The sequence below is a fragment of the Tachysurus fulvidraco genome, chromosome 3 (assembly GCF_022655615.1).
Source record: "Tachysurus fulvidraco isolate hzauxx_2018 chromosome 3, HZAU_PFXX_2.0, whole genome shotgun sequence".
Lineage (NCBI taxonomy): Eukaryota > Metazoa > Chordata > Actinopteri > Siluriformes > Bagridae > Tachysurus > Tachysurus fulvidraco.
This window is the reverse complement of record NC_062520.1, coordinates 16,370,224-16,388,695: the sequence shown is the minus strand read 5'-3', so window position 1 is coordinate 16,388,695 and position 18,472 is coordinate 16,370,224. Positions and strand designations below refer to the sequence as shown.

At 36.5% G+C, this 18,472-nt stretch overlaps 2 protein-coding genes across 4 annotated transcripts; both read right to left on the bottom strand.

Annotated features, from left to right (window-relative positions):
* Positions 1 to 383: 383 nt before the first annotated feature.
* On the bottom strand, positions 384 to 5,416 carry stx12l (syntaxin 12, like). Of its 2 annotated transcripts, XM_027149728.2 has the most exons (10): positions 5,139 to 5,416; positions 3,927 to 4,048; positions 3,561 to 3,630; positions 3,134 to 3,227; positions 2,923 to 3,060; positions 2,637 to 2,680; positions 2,368 to 2,473; positions 1,426 to 1,498; positions 1,249 to 1,331; positions 384 to 1,148 (listed from the first exon to the last, which is right to left on the bottom strand). In XM_027149728.2, exons 2-10 carry the CDS (start codon positions 4,024 to 4,026, stop codon positions 1,056 to 1,058), a joined length of 801 nt encoding a protein of 266 aa, XP_027005529.1. In that variant the 5' UTR covers positions 4,027 to 4,048; positions 5,139 to 5,416; the 3' UTR covers positions 384 to 1,055. The 2 variants fall into 2 exon arrangements, with proteins under 2 accessions (XP_027005529.1, XP_027005528.1); XM_027149727.2 differs by lacking the exon at positions 5,139 to 5,416 and having other exon boundaries at positions 3,927 to 4,185.
* A 3,577-nt stretch (positions 5,417 to 8,993) lies between these two features.
* Positions 8,994 to 12,900, bottom strand: LOC113644181 (tRNA selenocysteine 1-associated protein 1-like). Of its 2 annotated transcripts, none has more exons than XM_047811870.1 (8): positions 12,883 to 12,900; positions 12,657 to 12,781; positions 12,296 to 12,393; positions 12,058 to 12,157; positions 10,704 to 10,756; positions 10,138 to 10,327; positions 9,962 to 9,998; positions 8,994 to 9,890 (listed from the first exon to the last, which is right to left on the bottom strand). In XM_047811870.1, the coding sequence occupies exons 2-8, from the start codon at positions 12,750 to 12,752 to the stop codon at positions 9,727 to 9,729; spliced, it is 738 nt and encodes a 245-aa protein (XP_047667826.1). In that variant the 5' UTR covers positions 12,753 to 12,781; positions 12,883 to 12,900; the 3' UTR covers positions 8,994 to 9,726. The 2 variants fall into 2 exon arrangements, with proteins under 2 accessions (XP_047667826.1, XP_047667827.1); XM_047811871.1 differs by lacking the exon at positions 12,883 to 12,900 and adding an exon at positions 12,494 to 12,522 and having other exon boundaries at positions 12,657 to 12,778.
* Positions 12,901 to 18,472: the final 5,572 nt, after the last annotated feature.

The window sequence follows — 18,472 nt, the reverse complement described above, 5'->3', positions numbered from 1 at the left end:
ATTTGATAGAACGCCCCACAGTAGCTTCATCATTTAAATGGAAGCCACCAATGACATATTTTATACCACCAATGTTACATTTTCTTTAAGACAATAATAACATTATTATACAAAAAAAAAATTTATCACTGAGACACTTTTGAAATTTACAGTATGCTTTCAGAGACAAAAGAGAATATTAGTAACTAACACTACAATATGTGCTACACCTTAATTGGGGCAATTTACATCAGGACAATGACACAGATTTGTTGTTATTTCTGTACCCCAGCACATTGGATTTGAAATAAAAGCATGAATGATGTGGAAAAACAGACTGGTAGCTTTAATTTGGTACTTTGTACATCACATTGGGGAAATGATGTAGGAACGACGCTTATTTATTTTTTTACGTATAAACGCTACTATTTAATGAGACCAAACATAAATGGAGAATAGTGACAATAGTGATCAGAATAGTGACAATTTTTTTAAACCATAAGCCATATTTACCTTGTTATAATGATTAAAACCCTGCTATGTTGTTAATATAGGTGATTGTTACCCTTTTTTGATAAATATTAACAAATGATTAAGAAATTATAATGTTTAATGAAAAGTATGAACTGAACATTAATTCTTTTTTCCTCTAAACCTTTCTCTGCATCTCTGCAGAATTTTATCATTTAAATAAACATATTTGTTACTTACAATCAAGTAACAAAACCACCTATTCTAAAGGATAAAGTAATAAAATGGCTCATGTTCTAAAAATCCTACATTCCCAAATTTTATCAAATGAAACAAATTCATGTTTGCTCTCCAAATCCATCGTCAGTGAACTGTCACCTCCTTACTATTCTGCATAATACTTGGAAAATGCACAAGACTCAACTTGCTCTATAAAGATGTAAAAAGCAATACTGGACATGCAAGATGCTGTCAATATTTTTTGAATATTCTATATATTAAAAGCAATTTATTTGCAGTTCATTTCCAAACACAAACCAAACACTCAGCAGCCAGTCATCACTGGATATTTTAAAGTGCACCAAATTCAAATGCGTAATATCACCTTATTTCGCAGCTTGCCAAATAATAATGGCAAAGACAGTCACCACTAAGGACAGCACTAAAGCTAGAATGCACATCCTCTTGCGTGATTTTCTCTGAAAGGGACAAAAAGGAAAAAAGAGACAGTCCACTGATTATGGACACTGTATTACAATAAATTAAGGTTAGGCTAATGTTAAAACAACATTGCTGTACCTGGTAGTAGGCGGCATGTTGCAGTTGCTCTGTCCCACGCTCTACATGAACCTCAGCACTCTCCACATTAGCCTCTATGCTATCTGTGTGTGACATGACCACAAACATGAATAACAGAACAGCTCAGACTGAATAAAACACAAGACTGCATGTCACATGACCGACACATATACCCACCTATTATATCGCCTTGGTCATGAATCATAACTGCCAAATCTTTGAAAATCTGGTTCACGTCCATAATATCTGCCTGTAATAACAAATTTACTGTAATAACAGATTTCTATTTCTGTCTCAAAACACTCAAGATATCATCATTGAGGAATTCAAGGACATTTATAATAAATTAGCTCAGGAATATTTATATTAGCCTTGAGTAAAATATGGTTGATGCTTGGGACCTGAAATGTATAAGGTCAATTTTAGGTCTTTAAAAAAATAAAAAATAATAAATATTTGGCCTCGGTGAGTAGCAAAATATTCAGATGCTGAATAAAAAAATTGAGTATTTGAGACCCTATTACTCACTTAACACTTTTTGCATTTTTTATCTATTGTTGTTACCTCAGTGTTTAATTTAATTTAAAATTTTTAACAGCAAAATAAAGTATATTCATTGCTTTTTTAAACGTATTTCAAGGCTGATCATAATGCTATGAGTTGAACTGTGACTATGGCGCTAGTTAAAGACATGACGCATATTCCTCCCTGATCATGCTTCACTCTTCTTTCCCCAAGCCAGAGTCAAGCAAGGGAAATAAAGGTGAAGTGCAAATAAGGGAGAAAACCAGAATAGAGGACAAATGTCAGAGAAAACTGAGAAAATTTATGTAGAATCCATAAAGGTAAAGTAATCCTAAAATATTTGCTGCATCAGTGTTGCATGAATAAAAATGGTCACTATTACTTTGTCTGCAGAATCTAAATATTATTACAACTCACTGAGGTTTCATCTTTGAGAACATTAAAGACCATCTACTGATCTGCAAATACAAAAAATCAAAATAAAAACAGACCGGCACGTTGCAAGCTAAGAACAAAATAAAATAAAATACCCTGCAGAAAAAAAACAACTGAACACTGTTTTGCACTCTGAGGGTCTATAATCCCAAATGTCACCTCCAATTGTCGGATGTTGGTTTCCCTCTCCTTGATCAACTCCAGGTCCTCTTCTGTGATGGGCTCTTCTTCAACCTGACTCTGGAACAGCCCAGAGTCTTCACTCCTACAAGCTCAGAACACAACACTTGCTAGTGAAATCCAGAGATTGCATGTGGCCCTCCATCTAATTTGCTTACAATTACTGATGGAATAACTGGCTTATTATGCAACATCAATTTGGTATGTGACTGGTTCACTTCAGCCAGAGAAATGATAAGTTCACCTACTTTTCAAATGTCACAAGTTGTTCATCTTGGTTGCTTTCTTCAGCCTACAAAATTAGAGATAGAAAATATTGAGATAAACCTTAGATTTATAGGTTGATAATTACATTTTACATAAAAGTGTGCACATTTAGAACATTTGCATTTGGCAGAGGCCCATATGCAGAGTGACATCAAATCTGGTTTGCTAGGTCACAGAATACCATGAGTACACAACCCAGAAAAAAGCGTTTTGCTAAAATTCTATGACTCTAAAAGACAGAACATTGTTTGTTCCACTGTATCATACCAGGAGGCGTGAGCCAGCTCGAGCCCTGGCCATGGACTCTCGCTCCCTCTCAGCTGCTCGACGTTGCACCACCTGGAAGTTGTTGAGGGCTGCTGAGAAATCATTCATCAGCCGATCTTTCTGGATCCTCTGCTGGCGCTGTGTGAAGAACCTAAATGTGTTTAACAGCTCTTGGGTGGAATACAAATTTCTGGTGAGAGAATGGGCTCACCTGTTCTGAAGGAGACTGAGGTAGAGAGCCCAGTTCTTTCAGGTGCTTGTTGGTCTCTTTGGCTAGCTGATTTGTGTAATGCTGCATCTGCTGCCTGAGAACCGCAAAGATCTGTCACAAGACTGTTACAAAGACTAAAAACTTGCAAAAAAAAATTATAAACCACAACAGTATGATATAACTAAATTAGCCCACACACTCTGATAATAGAGAATTAAGTAATAATTCACTAACTTCACAGGGTCAATAGATAAATATAATATTTGAAAAGTCTCACTGTCCTTCTTGTTTTCATCTTTTGAAAGAAATGCTTTTATAACATTGTTCTGTGCATGATATGTCTAGAAGTACAGATCAAGGATTCGGAAGGGCATTAAAAAAAGAAAGCTAGATGAATGTATTAGAAACAATAACAGTCATGGCTCACAGTCTGTCCTGGATTTCAGGAGTGTCTGGTCTGCTTCCGAGCTGGAACAGCATGGATTTGATTTGGCCAGCTAAACACAAAAGACAGAGGAAAATGCACAAAAACTAATGAACTACAATCAAGATAAAAAAAAAATAAATAAATAAAAAATCAAGTATCGAATGAATTTTTCATGCTCTAATAGAAGTGATAAAAATCAGGGTAATTTTATTCTGGTAAGAGACTGAATTATGGTTTATTGGTAAGTCTATTGCTTAATGCTTCATGTGGATGATTAATATAATAGCTATAATTAAAAAAAATTATATAGCTGCCTTTTGTTGGAATACTGTCTGTGGCACAAATGTTGCTAGATAGGAAACTTACTGTTGTGTGTTATTTTCTGAATATTTGAGCTGCATGTTTGAAATAGGTTGCTGAAGTCTCGCGGTTGCGAGCGATACATCCCCATCTTTCCGGACGACATGGTGGAGACAGAACACAAAGCCCTGCAGAAAAGAATTATCATTATTATAATGACAAACAACAGGTGAGACTGGGAGGTGTCACCTCCAGCATTCGGACAATCAGCACTGGCGCTCCTTGAGAGTCACAAACAGCTGGAACCAAATTCCTTGTGTGCGTCAACACACTTGGCCAATAAACCTGATTCTGATTCTGATTCTAATTATTCCCTACTAACAAAAGTGATGTCAGTTGTTCCCTTGTGCATAATGCCAGACATGCTTGCATTCTGTGTACATCTCACTCTAATTGGAAAATATTTACCTGGGTTGGAATCTTATGAGGAACCAGAGTAAAATGAGAAACAATACTGAAATTATGGGATAATGTGCTTTGGAAAAATGCGTGTGATGACTTGCATTTTTTATGATGCTTCAACTGTAGCTGCTTATTAACAGCATTAGCCTCAGATACAGATATTCTCACAGCAGACCTTTCAGTCTTCCTCCTAATGTAGTTCTGGTTTAGTGAAGCTTTGGGACACAGCAGCAAGAGCGGAACTGTAACCTTCACACGGGGTTTCAGTGGGGACATTAAATAACATTACCACTAGTCTACTCAATGCCGTTTAAATGATGTTTTGCGTGCGTCAAAGGTTCAAGGCTTTTGTCATTTGTTGTAAATATCATATTCAAACAATTTTACTTATTCAATATTACCTATTCAAACGCTGGATCCTTAGAGTGTTGATGTAAGCTACGAAACGCTACGAGCTACGTGAGCTTTTCCCCCCTCAAACCTGTCAGATACGCAGTTCACACTCTGGTGTTTTGTTTCTTAGCAGTCAACAAAAACAGCAGCAAATAGAAATGGTTTGTCTGTATTGTTTGATATTTTTTTCAAGTGTTATTTTTGGTTAATATCTAAGGTTTGGATGCTTATATGAGTGTTGATGAGACTAACTGTACACATAGCGCTCATGTGGCACAGACTAATGTTTACATTCGGTTCATACTACCGGCTGGCACACATTTCTGGACTCTTCTATCGAAAATACAGCAGTGGGACGTTAAAAGCGAGATGTTAACGTTTTAACGTTTTAATAAAGCTACTGATTATGAACGTTGTACTTACGGTGCGTCGATGTAGCAAAACTGTCGTTTCTCGATGTTGCCGTGGAGACCCAGCAGCCCGCGCGCGCATCAAGCCGCTCCCAATTAATCCAACGTGTGTTTCAAACCGGAAGGGATGGGGGGTTGCGTCCTTTAGCAAAGCACACAAAAGACCTTTGTGTTTTCTTCTCTCTTTTTTTTTCTTTCTCTGTTTGTTTGTTAATTTACTGACATGCGTAATTATTGTCCTACATATATTAGAAGGACATTTCAGGAATAGCTGTAGTCGTGACCTGTAACTTGTGACCTGTAATTCTGTAATTAAGATATCTTTATTTAAAATATTTATCGATTTTAGAATATATATTTTACGCTGCAGGTGAAGTAGGTTGAACGTCTTCCATCCGTTCAGCTGGTGTAAGTGAACACTAATCTGACTGGGGGGGGGGGGACTTTTACTGCATTGTGTGTGTCCCATGACCTTCATATGATTCACTCACATGACTATTCATAGATACAAAGATTACAGTGTGGCCTACTCTTAAAGGTCTGACCCAATGTAGTCCAGTTATATCCAGCTAAAGTTTCTAAACTACACGATAAGCTGTTAATGATTTGTTTGGTTTATTTTATTTTGTGTTGTCACTCTGTGTTACTACTTTTGAGTCGATTCTGAAGAGATAAGTTTTAAATGTATTTTCTGTTTTAGTCAATAATAATAATAATAATAATAATAATAATAATACTTTTATTTATAAAGCACTTTTAAAACAGACAAAGCTGAACACAAAGTGCTGAACATCATAAAATACAGATAATATAATAATTAAATAGTAACATAATAAAATAATAACAGCAATAAATCAGAATTAAATAAAAACCAGGGAATGCATTTTCAACCGGAGTTTAAATAATGAAACATGCTATTTTCATTGTGAACTTTTGTCAGTATACTGATATTGAAACACACACACACACACACACACACACACACACACACACACACACACACACACACACCAGCCGAGTCACCAATACTCTAATTAGATCAAAGATGGCAACTAACTAATGGTAAGAAACTAATGTCTCTAGCCCTGTATTTAGTGTTGTGTCCAAATAGGTGTGTTCAGCTAAATAATTGATATAAATTCCTGTGTTTGGATAAGCTTCAATAGAGGAAGCTTGTATCATAATCAGTTGGGATGCCTACAGCCATTTTTTTCATAGCTGCAGCACCTCTGCTGCAGTATTTATTTATTTTTCTCAAAATTCTATATATGTTTATATCTCATTTTTATTCAATTCGGCTCAAATGTATTTGTATAGCGCTTTTAACAATGGACATTTAAGTTTAATATTATGAAAAGATTAATATTAGATTTATCCCCAATGAGCAAGCATGAGGTGACTGTAGCAAGGAGAATCTCCCTTAGGTGGAAAAGGAAGAAACCTTGAGAGGATATTTCATGAAGCTGAGTCCAACTGGAGCTGGTACATCTCTAGATGCCTCAGGATCCTCACAGGGTTGGCATCATCTCAATTGAAGGGCCGAAGGATACATTTGTATGTATAACAGTAGTCTCCAAAGATGCTACAAATTTTGTGTCTATAGAGAGACAGAAATCCTGACTTACTAATATTGGTGCTCTGAAACTTTTATAGCAGTTTATAAAGACCGTGTTTTCATGTGTAGCTAGGCTGGTGTACCAAATATAATAAGGAGCAACACCTCAAACTGCCCTTACTAATAAAATCACAGTTATGAATTTACAGCAATGATGGCATACTAAATAAATATAAACATAACTATTTGTAGACATAAATCCTGGGGCCCCATTTTTCAACATTGCATAGAAATGCTTCTAATCACTGTTTTACATCTCCAATAAATGTCCCTTTTTAAACACCACAGCTCTGTTAACTCTGTAGCTATAAATACAAACCTAAGCTAATGTTTGTTTTGATTAATTTCACTCTATATTGAAACATGTCTACATACAATGGCATTAATTCATAGTTGTACAGAAATTAGACTTGGGTTTGTGGTACTTTAAAGTCCCACTCAACAGTACCTTTGTTTACAGGTTACATTTATAAAATTCTGTATATTTATTGTTATAATCTATTTAATATGCCATATTCTTTAATTTGCAAATATAGCAATAATCTTAAAACTGGATGCTCAGTTTTATACACACTCAGACATCAAACTAAAGAATAGAAAAAAACTATTGGTGGAATATACTGTATGTTAATTTAATGATCAGATTGCACAGTAATTTTTAAATGCCAAAATATGTAGATTTTATTTTTTTACAGAATTGGGGCTGGAGCATATAGATTTTATTGAACTTTGTCAAACTGTAGGGTTTTTTTGTGTACTCTGACTTTGTGCCAGAGTTATAGGTAAATAATTATCTAAAACCTAAAAACCTTAAACTAAATTATTTAAACTATGCTACATGCAATTCATTTAAGTAACTAATCTTAAATTTAGTTTTTATTGCTGGCAACATTCAAACAAGATGCTTAAATTGGCCAGTCAACAAATGAGCAATAAAAAAATGGCAGAAATGTTTCACTTAAGCCTAAAGGCATGAATACACTGTAGAAGAGTGTGGTTTGAGTCATAACAGCACAGTTACTAAGATTTAAGATACAAAATCACTCAAATATCTGTTACACATTAAGGAGAAAGTGGCAATGCAGATTTTGAATACTTCTGTTGTCCGACTGAGTTGTATTTAATAAAGCAGGATATCAGCAGGGTAACCGCCATTTGCTTTGCTCCAGGTTGTTTACCTACCAAACTATTATTTGGAATATGTACTGGGAATAAGGGCCATTTTTACATCTCTCAATTGTGGATGGATTTAGACAGTTAAAGTACTTCCAAGCTCACTATGAACATAACACACATCAGAGGAATGTGAGAGGCATCACATGCAAGGTAACAGACTAACAAGAGCCAAATAAGATTAATTACACCAGAATATCCAGACGAATTTGTTGGTATAGTTGTGTAATTGTGCTGTTAGCACTTTCATCCAAATTTCATGTTGTGTGCTGCTGCAAAAGGGAGTCAGAAAATACCAAGACATTTACAATATTTGGTCACTAAAAGCGTATAATGCAAAATATTTTGAGATGGATTCGCATTTTTGGGATGGCTGCATTTTATATCCTTTGCAAATGATCAGTGACAATGTGACTACTATATGTGCTAAGATTTTAACAGACTGCCTTGAAGAGAAAAATATATATTCTTTTTCTCACAGAATTGAAAAAATATTTTCCACTGGAAGTCAGCTAACATAAAATGTCCACACAGTTTGGTTCACTTCTATGAAAATTATTCTCATATATTAGCTCAGTCAACAAGTAGGATCCGGAATGTATTAAGATCTTGCTCCAAGGTATTTCTGTAGATTATAGCCACATCTTTCATAAATACCCCACAGCTGGGTCCCCAACAGAAATATGCTGGTTTGAAGCCATTTACAATATTAATGTATACATTACAAACCCAACTTTGAAATGTGTTATTTTTTAACATGTCAGCATATCTGTCCATCTATATAATACATGAACAACTTTGTAGCTTCACTTCAAACTCATCCACTTTTGCTTTGATAAAATCTCAATAGCAAGCCTTTATCACACACTTGCCCACATGTATCAAAATATACACGTACAGATATAGGAGTGTTATAATTGGAGAAGACATTATGGGGATGTGTTAGATTTCTGCTGGAGTATCCACAAAGGTAGAAAAACATGCTAGCCATCAATGATCACTGCAGACACCAATCCACTTTCTTCAGTTGATCAGCTGCTCATCATAATGATAATGATCTTGTTGCAGATTAATCAACTGTACTGAATAAACAAGTGATTATTTACTGCAGAGGAAAACGGACAGAAAAAGAGAAGAAAACAGACAGAGCAGCCTTCATCACAATGATGTAAGTCTATTCTTTACCAAAAAAAAAAAAAAAAAACAACAACATTCTTCTGACATATTTTCCATAGGAACACCAACAGAACAGTGCAGAAAAATTCTAAACAAGGTCTATAACAATGATAACAAGGCAGGGTGTGTGTTAGTGTGAAATTGGACTGCTGTATAAACTCAAAAGATAATGAGAATAATGACAACAGTGCAAAAGACATTTAGGGTGAACACATCATATGGTCTGACAAGGAGCAAATAAAGTATTAAATACCCTTTAACATGAAGAGCAAAAATGCACTGTACCAATACCTGGAGGTTTATTATTATTTAGCCCATCCAAACGCTGCACTTCAAATGAACTGATTCTGTTAGGAGACTGATTCATAGCAAAAAAAGAACTTCAACATGTTAAAATAATTTAGTGTGACCTGGCTGTACAACTTGTCCATTAAAAAATTAACAGAACCTGAAGGAAACAGCTTCGGTGGATTGCATCCAGTCCATGTTATATCCTGATGTTTCAGATACATTCTTAAAACTCACTCCCATGTCTGAGGGCACTGCATAAAACAGCTTCATTCTCACACCTCAGGATCTTCTGAAGGGACCACATTAGTCTTCTGTCACACCAGAAGATACAGTCTCTCTACTCATTCTACGAGTATTCAGGAGGGTATTCAGGAGAGTCAGGAGAGTATACAGGATGCTCAGGAAATTCAAAAGCAGGCCAATGGCAGTCTATCAGGGCATCATAGAGCTCCTCACTTTCCTTCATAAACTGACGGTTTGCTTCTACCACATCCAGGCCTAAACTGGGGTCTGAAGAAAAAAATAGATCATAAATATTTAAAGAGATGGGTAATTTGAAACAACTGATGAAGAGCACTTACCTTCAAATGCTTCATCCACACTTGTGTCTTCAGAAGCCTTAAATGTTGGAAAACATCATTTACATATTAATATCTAAGCTTGCGCAAATAGCTGAGAAATTTCAATTATTTATAGAGTAAATTAACAGGTATTTACATAAATTCATCTAAGTAGAGGTGATCCTGGAAGTTTCTACCTGATAGCAGTTGTATGAACTGTGGCCCGCACTCTGATCATATCCCCAGCTTGAGTAGTAGTTAGGACATTGCTGATAGTACTGATTGTGGTAAGATGTGTACGACTGAGAACTGTTGAAATCATCGTACTGGCTGTTGTTACATGTGTATGGCTGAGAGCAGGAGAGATCATAATACCCACTCTCGTTTCTGCAACGATAACATCAACACCACACATCTGCAAATCTGCCCAGTATCCAAATGCAACAATAGTCTAAGCCTGGTATTTTGCCACAGGCTGAAAGTATTTTGCACATGTGTATTTAGGAAAAGTCTCTAGCAAAAAAAAAACTCTCCATGTGTCTGGCTTACAAGACGACAATGGCAGTAACCCTTATGCTTCTCTTAGTAAGACACTCCAGATGGTACAACTGGCCATTAAAAAATATATTATTTTGTTTTGAGGACATTGTGAAAGAAAAGTAGTCTGCTTAACTACTGAACTAAGTATAACATTCTATAATTTCAAGATACTATTTACTATGTACAGAGCAAGTAAATAAATAGAGAAGAAACTGATGTCTACCTGTTGTCTCCTTGCTTCACAGCAGTTGCTGTTTTTAGCTTAAATCTTCTGGGCTGAGGAGGGAAATAAGAATTTCAGTCATATACAAATGGGATGTATTTTTAGGACACGGCCATTTATAAGACGACCGGAGACAAGGGTTTTATGCATTTAACTTCCAAATAGCCACATCTAAGAAAAATATGGGGTTGCTGATGATAGTATTTTCAAAACCCCTAAAGTTGACCACTTTTACATAACCATGTCAGTGACATACTGTGTGCTTAGTATCAGAATGTCCGAAGGCATATTTATGGTCATTGAACAAAATAATTTTTTTCCCATAGGGGTCATTTAAAGAAAAATACATAAACAGGGAAAAAAGGCTGGCTAGGTTTTGTACAGCTAATTGGGCAAAAAAAGTTTAAGAACAAAGAAGTTTTTAAATTATCAAGAAATGAAAAATTAAAAAAGAACACTGCTGATGGTGTTAAAAATAAAGCCCCTTGTGCAGGAGACTGCAGAAGACACACCAGCCTTGTAGTCACCCAATTATCATAAGCAAACAATTTTCGTGCTACAAGGAAAGACGTTTTCTTGTCTCTCACACGTTTTTGTCCAAATGTTTGTTCATGATTAAAGTTTTACTTGTTTGCTAGCAAATATTGTCCAAAGGCTTAGAACCAAATAACCTCAGGCATATTTTGACATACATGGTTCAAGTCATCAACCTGTCTTAACGGAATCTGTAGAAATATGGAATAAGTGCCACAAATTAGGTTTGATTAAACTGTAATTTGCACATAAACATAATTTCCTTGAGATTTAAAAATTTTCATTCTGTACATACAGTCTGCACCCAGAGGAAGGAGCACATATGAGGTACATGTTTAACAACTGGAGCAAAAAGAACAATTAAGCTAATTATTATTGACATTTTAGAACACTTGTGTTATTTAACTAGCTGCTCCTTGTGGAGTGTTTTGCACACATTACCAATAGTATTGTTTTCCTGGATATATTACACCAACAGCATGTGGACACCTGATCATCTCACCCATGTGTGCACCTTCCCTAAACTGCCACAGCAAAAAGATCCAGCAAAAAAATTGTGCGGGATGCCTTTGAGTGCAGGAAGATTTCTCCACACTGGAACTAAGGCACCTAGTCCAAGCCAACCCTAGGTCGGGTCCTAGTTCCAGCATGATGTTACCAAAAATCTAGTTGTAATCCCTCTCAGCAGCAAAGAGGGATATAATCCATATTAATGCTTAAGGTTCTGGAATGGCACATGTCTTGGCTGTGACAACCAGTATTCACATACTTTAGATAAATAGTGCATTATCTAGAACTAAAGAGGAGGCAGGTGAATTACCGGCATGGATCTTGGTAGAAGTTTCCCATTGACTTTTCTGAGACATCTCTCCGCTGTAGCTTCATCTGCCAGCTCCACAAAGCAATAACCAACAGAAGCCCTGCAATTCACACATCAATGTACATTTACACATTACAAAAAAGAAAAAGTTCCACTACTAAAAAAGAAAACTGCACGAAAAAGTGGGACATTTCCTTTATACTGTATCCAGGACAGTGTGTGTAACTCGCTAACGTACCTGTTTGTTTTGTTCCGAACAATCTTTACACTGAGCACCAGCTCTCCCATGGTGGCAAAAGCACGGGTGACAAATGTTTCATCCATGTAAGGATCAACCTTTAAAAGAGAAATGAAAGAAGACAAGACAATACAGTAATGCCTTGGATATTACTGGATATGATTAACATCTGTTTACCTTTTACTCCAACTTCCCTACCTGCCACAATCTCACTTCTCTTTTGAAAACTGTAATATTAACGCATAATTCCAGCGTCAATTTCAACTTTCACTTCAAGCTCAAGTTCTCAGACATCTAAGTAAAATGTTTTTCATTCTTATAGTCACTTGTTCCTCTCTCCATTTCACTCAGACATACTTACGTTTCCCATCCACAAGCAGCTCATGACTCCCAAGCCAGTGGTTTGTGTTGATAAAAAAATATTCCCCTTTTGACTACACGTCTTCTTCTGTACCATGTCACCACCAAATAGTTACATACTGCCACCTAGTGGACAAAACAAGAGCGACTCCAAATACGTGACCTTTGCTTTTATGAACTGAAAAAAAAATGGGAGCTACGTTTCATTCTGTACAACCATCACTCACGTTCCTCTGTCTGCAACCTTGGAAGCAAATCGTTTTTTTCATACGCTGATAACAATAGATATATTGCTGAGAGGTTGATTATGTGACACGTGCGTGTTCGATTCATATGTGTGCTTGTAGAGAAGGTGCTGAGACTGACCAGGGTTGCCAGGTCTAGAGTTTTTCCTTTGATTTAGTCTAACGAGCACAACTCGGATACAAGGTAGTCATTATATGTTTATGTCAATATATTTAATAATATGAGACATTTTAGGATCTTGTTGGAAGAATGAAATTTTGATTTAACAGTTGTTTTTCATGAAGTATAGCATTTTTCATGTAAGTGGAATATATATATATATATATATATATATATATATATATATATATATATATATATATATATATATGTGTGTGTGTGTGTGTGTGTGTGTGTGTGTGTGTGTGTGTGTGTGTGTGTATTCTGTTAAATAGCCTAATTCACTGTATAGCAATATATAGCAATAAATAAAAATCCAATTCAATTTACAGTTGACATTGTCTCAAAGCAGCTTTATGGAACATAAGCATAAAACAAAAGGTTATTATAAAAGAATAATAATAAAAATAATATGAGATATATTTAAATGTGTTTGTATTTATTCCCAATGAGCAAGTCTGAGGTGACTCAGGTGACTGTGGTGAGGAAAAACTTCCCTGAAGGTAAAGGAAGAAACCTTGAGAGGAACCAGACTCAAAGGGGAACCTCATCCTCATATGGGTGACACTGAAGGGGGTGATTATAAATATACAGTCTGACAAATGTTGTATTGATGTGGAGGTTGTTGTCCTCAAAGAACACATGGAGTTGGTATCTCATTAAAATGCGGGAAAAAAAACACCCATCAATACTGCACTGTATGTTCAAGACTCATGTGCTTAGTGCTTACATGAACTGCACTGTATGTTCAAGACTCATGTGCTTAGTGCTTACATGAACTGCACTGTATGTTCAAGACTCATGTGCTTAGTGCTTACATGAACTGCACTGTATCCATAGTCCTCCAGGCTGGGAGTAACTTGGCATTGATTCAATACAAAATGTTTTCTCTTGCTCTGACACCTCTGAATCTTCTGTATTGTTTGAGAAGTGTATAATAAAGTCATAAGTCAAAGTTGCAATTGTCTCTACACTGTCTCTGAACTCTGAAATGCTAGCTAACCACCATATCATTGGTTTTGAAAAACCTATATTTATTTGCATTAAACTATGCATGATGTTTAACATATTACATTCATACCTCAAAATGAAACATTTGATGGTATGCTCTGTGGAGCTGTAATTAGTTCAGTGTCACTGTTCTTTTCTAGCAGACAAAGGATCTTAGTGAGCATGTGCAGCGTGAATAACACCCCTGTAGCTTGTTGCTGATTGAAGAAATTGATAAGTTGTTCAATTGACAATTGTGTGTGGTTACAACTAACCCCATTCTCCCTTTCACTGCAGTTAATTTACTTTTTAAGCTTGATTTGGTTAAACATGTCACATGTGGTGGCTGGTTTCCTTTGGTCATTCAGATGCATTCCTTATACTCTATGTATGTTTTTATTAGACAGTGATCAATAATTCATATTAAATTATCGGTTGCAGTCTATGGACCTACTCATAGGTTTGCTGCTATAACTTTAACCTTTTGATTCTCAGACATCTGTGTCTTAGCATTTTTCATTACACACATACAAAAAATTAAACCAAAATGAATCATAATATTAAGATGCTGTAGAAGCAGAACTAATTGTGGTGTCTAAATGACATTGTACTTATGCAGACTAAACCTTATACTACAACATATTCCACTTTTTCCGATGGATTTAGCCTGAACATTGGCAAACAGTAGGAGTTACTGACACTCTTAGTCATAGTGATAGCAGCACTAAGCAAGTCTCTGTATCAGCATCTCTCTTTCTCCAGGCTCAATGTGGAGTAAATTCGCAGACTAAAAGTGGTTAATTGTTGCTGTCTACACGCCTGATTTGAGCTGCTTCACGCCTGTCGGGCCCCATTGCATCAACCAGACCATAGCAGAAGTCGCTCTGTGTCATTAACAGGCAGCACACTAATACCCACATACACAAACACCCTTGAAACACAAACTGTCATATTGATACACAATAATCCATTTAAATGATTTTATTAAACACAGAATTACTGAATAATAGAAAACTTAAATGCATGTACCATAATGTCTGTTAAAAAATAAGAATGGAAGAAAAGTCCAACATTCCAACACAGAGTATAATCCCTGTTTTTGCAGCAGGGGTCACTCTTGCTTTCCTTTTACACTGTCAATCAGGATGTTTTATGACCCTAAAAGGCCTGTCGTCTGAAGTAGAGGTCATCATCACAAATTATTTAGAAATGTACTGCAAAATTACCACTTCAATCATGGTATGCAGAAAAAGGTGGTTTCATTTTGCCCAGAGATTTTTCTGTAATAAATATGCTAAGTGCATACCTGCTCAGCTGTGAAACATGGTGGCATGGGCACGATTGGCTGCAAACAAAAATCTTCATTGTGTTATGATACAATCATGCAGTAGGATGAAATCCTAAATATGTGAACTCTTCTGATGTCACTGAATGCATTACAGCTGAGTGAATATTGCTCTTACAAGACAATGACCCGAAGCAACCTGCTTAAGCAACTGTGTACTCTTTTCCATGGTAATTTGTCTAATTTCTTATAGTCGGATACTTCCAAATGATCGTTTTATTCGTGAAGTGCAGGGCCAAGACAAACCCACTTATGTGACTCCTTCAGTTTACTGAAACAAATCAAGGGTCTTTTTGAAGACGTTTTTTTTTTTTTTTTTATGACTGCCATTCATGCTTATCCACTAGGAGACTATTTAGCCATCATGCTGAAGCTGTTAGCCTGATCTAACTGTTGTGACAGCACTTTGGATCTCAATGTGCTCTCACATGTGTTGTTCTCATGGAAGCAATGCAATGTGCAATGTCCCACAGTTCTCTCATCGTCAGATTCCTGTCACGGGCAAGACATTGTGTGTGTGTGTGTGTGTGTCTGTGTGTGATTGTGTGTGTGTGTGTGTGTGTGTGTGTGTGTGTGTGTGTGTGTGTGTGTGTGTGTGTGTGTGTGTGTGTGTGTGTGTGTGTGTGGGTAGGTGGGTGGGTGGGTGTGTCTGTGTCTTTCAAGCTTTATCTGTAAAAGGGGAATGCAATTTTTATTTTGATGTATAAACTGTTATGGCATGGTCTAGAAAGAGGTTTTTTGACCCATGTATTAATATTTTTAGGCAAGTGGGATTTAAGTAGACACCGGAGCTGCAGTTTTTAATGAGTGAGGGGGCGGAGAAAGAACAGAGATAGAGACTGAAGATGGGGGTGCATGGTTTTGATCTGGGGTCCTTCTGGAGAGGCGTACCACACACACACGCGCACACACACACACACACACACACACACACACACACACACACACACACACACACACACACACACACACACACACACACACACACACACACACACACACACAGAGCATTACTTGTATAACCATGCTTGTGAAGATGTTGACCTAAATGTTAGCATAAATTATCTAATCTAAAGTCTGCTTAATGTGATCACAAACATAAACAATGCAGCTATGAACTATAATAACCCTAGACCCATCAACCCTTGCTAGATTACGTTGTTGTCTAGTCACAAAACAATAGCATATGATTTACATCATTTCCTACACATCAAACCATTAGGTGCACCATTGTGCCCTGTAGATTCCCCATGTAGACAGGGGAATTGAGAGCTCCTCTTTCAGTATACTGTAGGTATGTTTCATCATAGGTTAAAGGTAACCAGCCACTAGGGGGACAAGTGGACCCAAACCTTTCAAGCAAAATGCAGACCACAGCATACCAGAGCCACAAGACATTTCAGTTCAATTTAGAGGGCATACGCTAAAGGATGAACCATTTGACTGTAATTGACTTTTTTACCCAACGTGTCTGTAGACCAGTGCCTATGATTTTTGCATCACTGAATTTTCATATATACAATTGCCCAACAACCCTAAAATAACATTTAATATAATTTACATCGTTCTCCATGTAGAAATCTGTAACAATTCCTTCTGCCAGTCTGATCACACATTGACATCTCAGTCACCTGAAATGCAGTTGTCCTTATGCACAAACAACATGGAATCAGCTTGCAAACAACCAGCAAATATACAAATAAGGAGTGAAAAAAATTATATTTTCAATGTATATTTCAAATTAGACCGAGAAAATATACATACCTTGGCAAAATATGGCAACGTTGTATTTCTTTGGTCAACAACCTAAGGTATGTGTGTGTGTGTGTGTGTGTGTGTGTGTGTGTGTGTGTGTGTGTGTGTGTGTGTGTGTGTGTGTGTGTGTGTGTGCGTGTGTGTGTGTAAAACAACACTGTGTGTGATGGAGTATGTGAGGTCCAGTCTATCACTGTTATTAATAACACTAGACCCGGCAGCCTCACTCCAATAAATAAACCCAGCATGCCCTCCAACAGCCGTCATATTCCTGCCCTATAGTGCTCCATCTATCAGCTAGCCAGTTCACCCTGTGCTTAAAAAAATGCTGCTGAAATATAGAGCTAGTGAGATACACAGGAAAAGACAAAGAGACCAAGAGACAAAAAACACGATGAGAAAGACTGGGACAGAGACAGAATTGAGAAAGTCGAACCAGTTTAGATCCAGAAGGATCCAGATGCAGGCCTCATGGTTGCCTCCCCCTTTCATGACATTTCTTTTTTCTTTTCTTTTTTTTGTTTTATAGCAAAGCTGCTATGCGGCAACTCTTCACAGACTGCCTGTAAATTTCTTCATTTGGTAAAGCTATTTGAATACTGTACATGTTTAATAATGCTTCAAAAAACACTTTTGGAGGAGGGTAGGAAGGTAACCACAGAGCACTGGAACTGAATTAACAACTTGCAGACCAGCTTGCAACTGCAGTAGCACAGAGCAACCTCCTATAAAGAAAATACCAGAATGTGTCCTCCTGCGTTTAAGCTTAATAATGTAATTGGAACACTACTGAGAAATATTTACATGCAACGTATTATTCCCTGTTAGTCCAACACTACATCACAGGTGCTGGAAGGTTTTTGTGGACTACAGCTGATTTTACTGTATTTATTTATTTATTTATTTATCTATCTATCTATCTATCTATCTATCTATCTATCTATCTATCTATCTATCTATCTATCTATCTATCTATCTATCTATTTATTTAGGAAAAAATAGATCACCAGACAGTTGATTGGAAAATAAAAAATCATACAGTTAGAACAAAAATAAAAATAAAAAAGAAAAAATAGAAATGGAACTTATACAAAAACGGAGATGACAAAATAGCTTATGCTTTAGATGTTTGTTCAGTCATTTATTTTCAGGAACCATTGTATCCTTTATAGGATCCAAAGCCTTTCCTAGAAACACTGGACATGAGGCAGGATTGTACCATGAATAGGACACCAGTCTATCACATGGCACTATGCACACACACTCACACACTCATTCACACCCATGAGTAATTTAAATATTTTTTTAGAAATCGGGAAGAA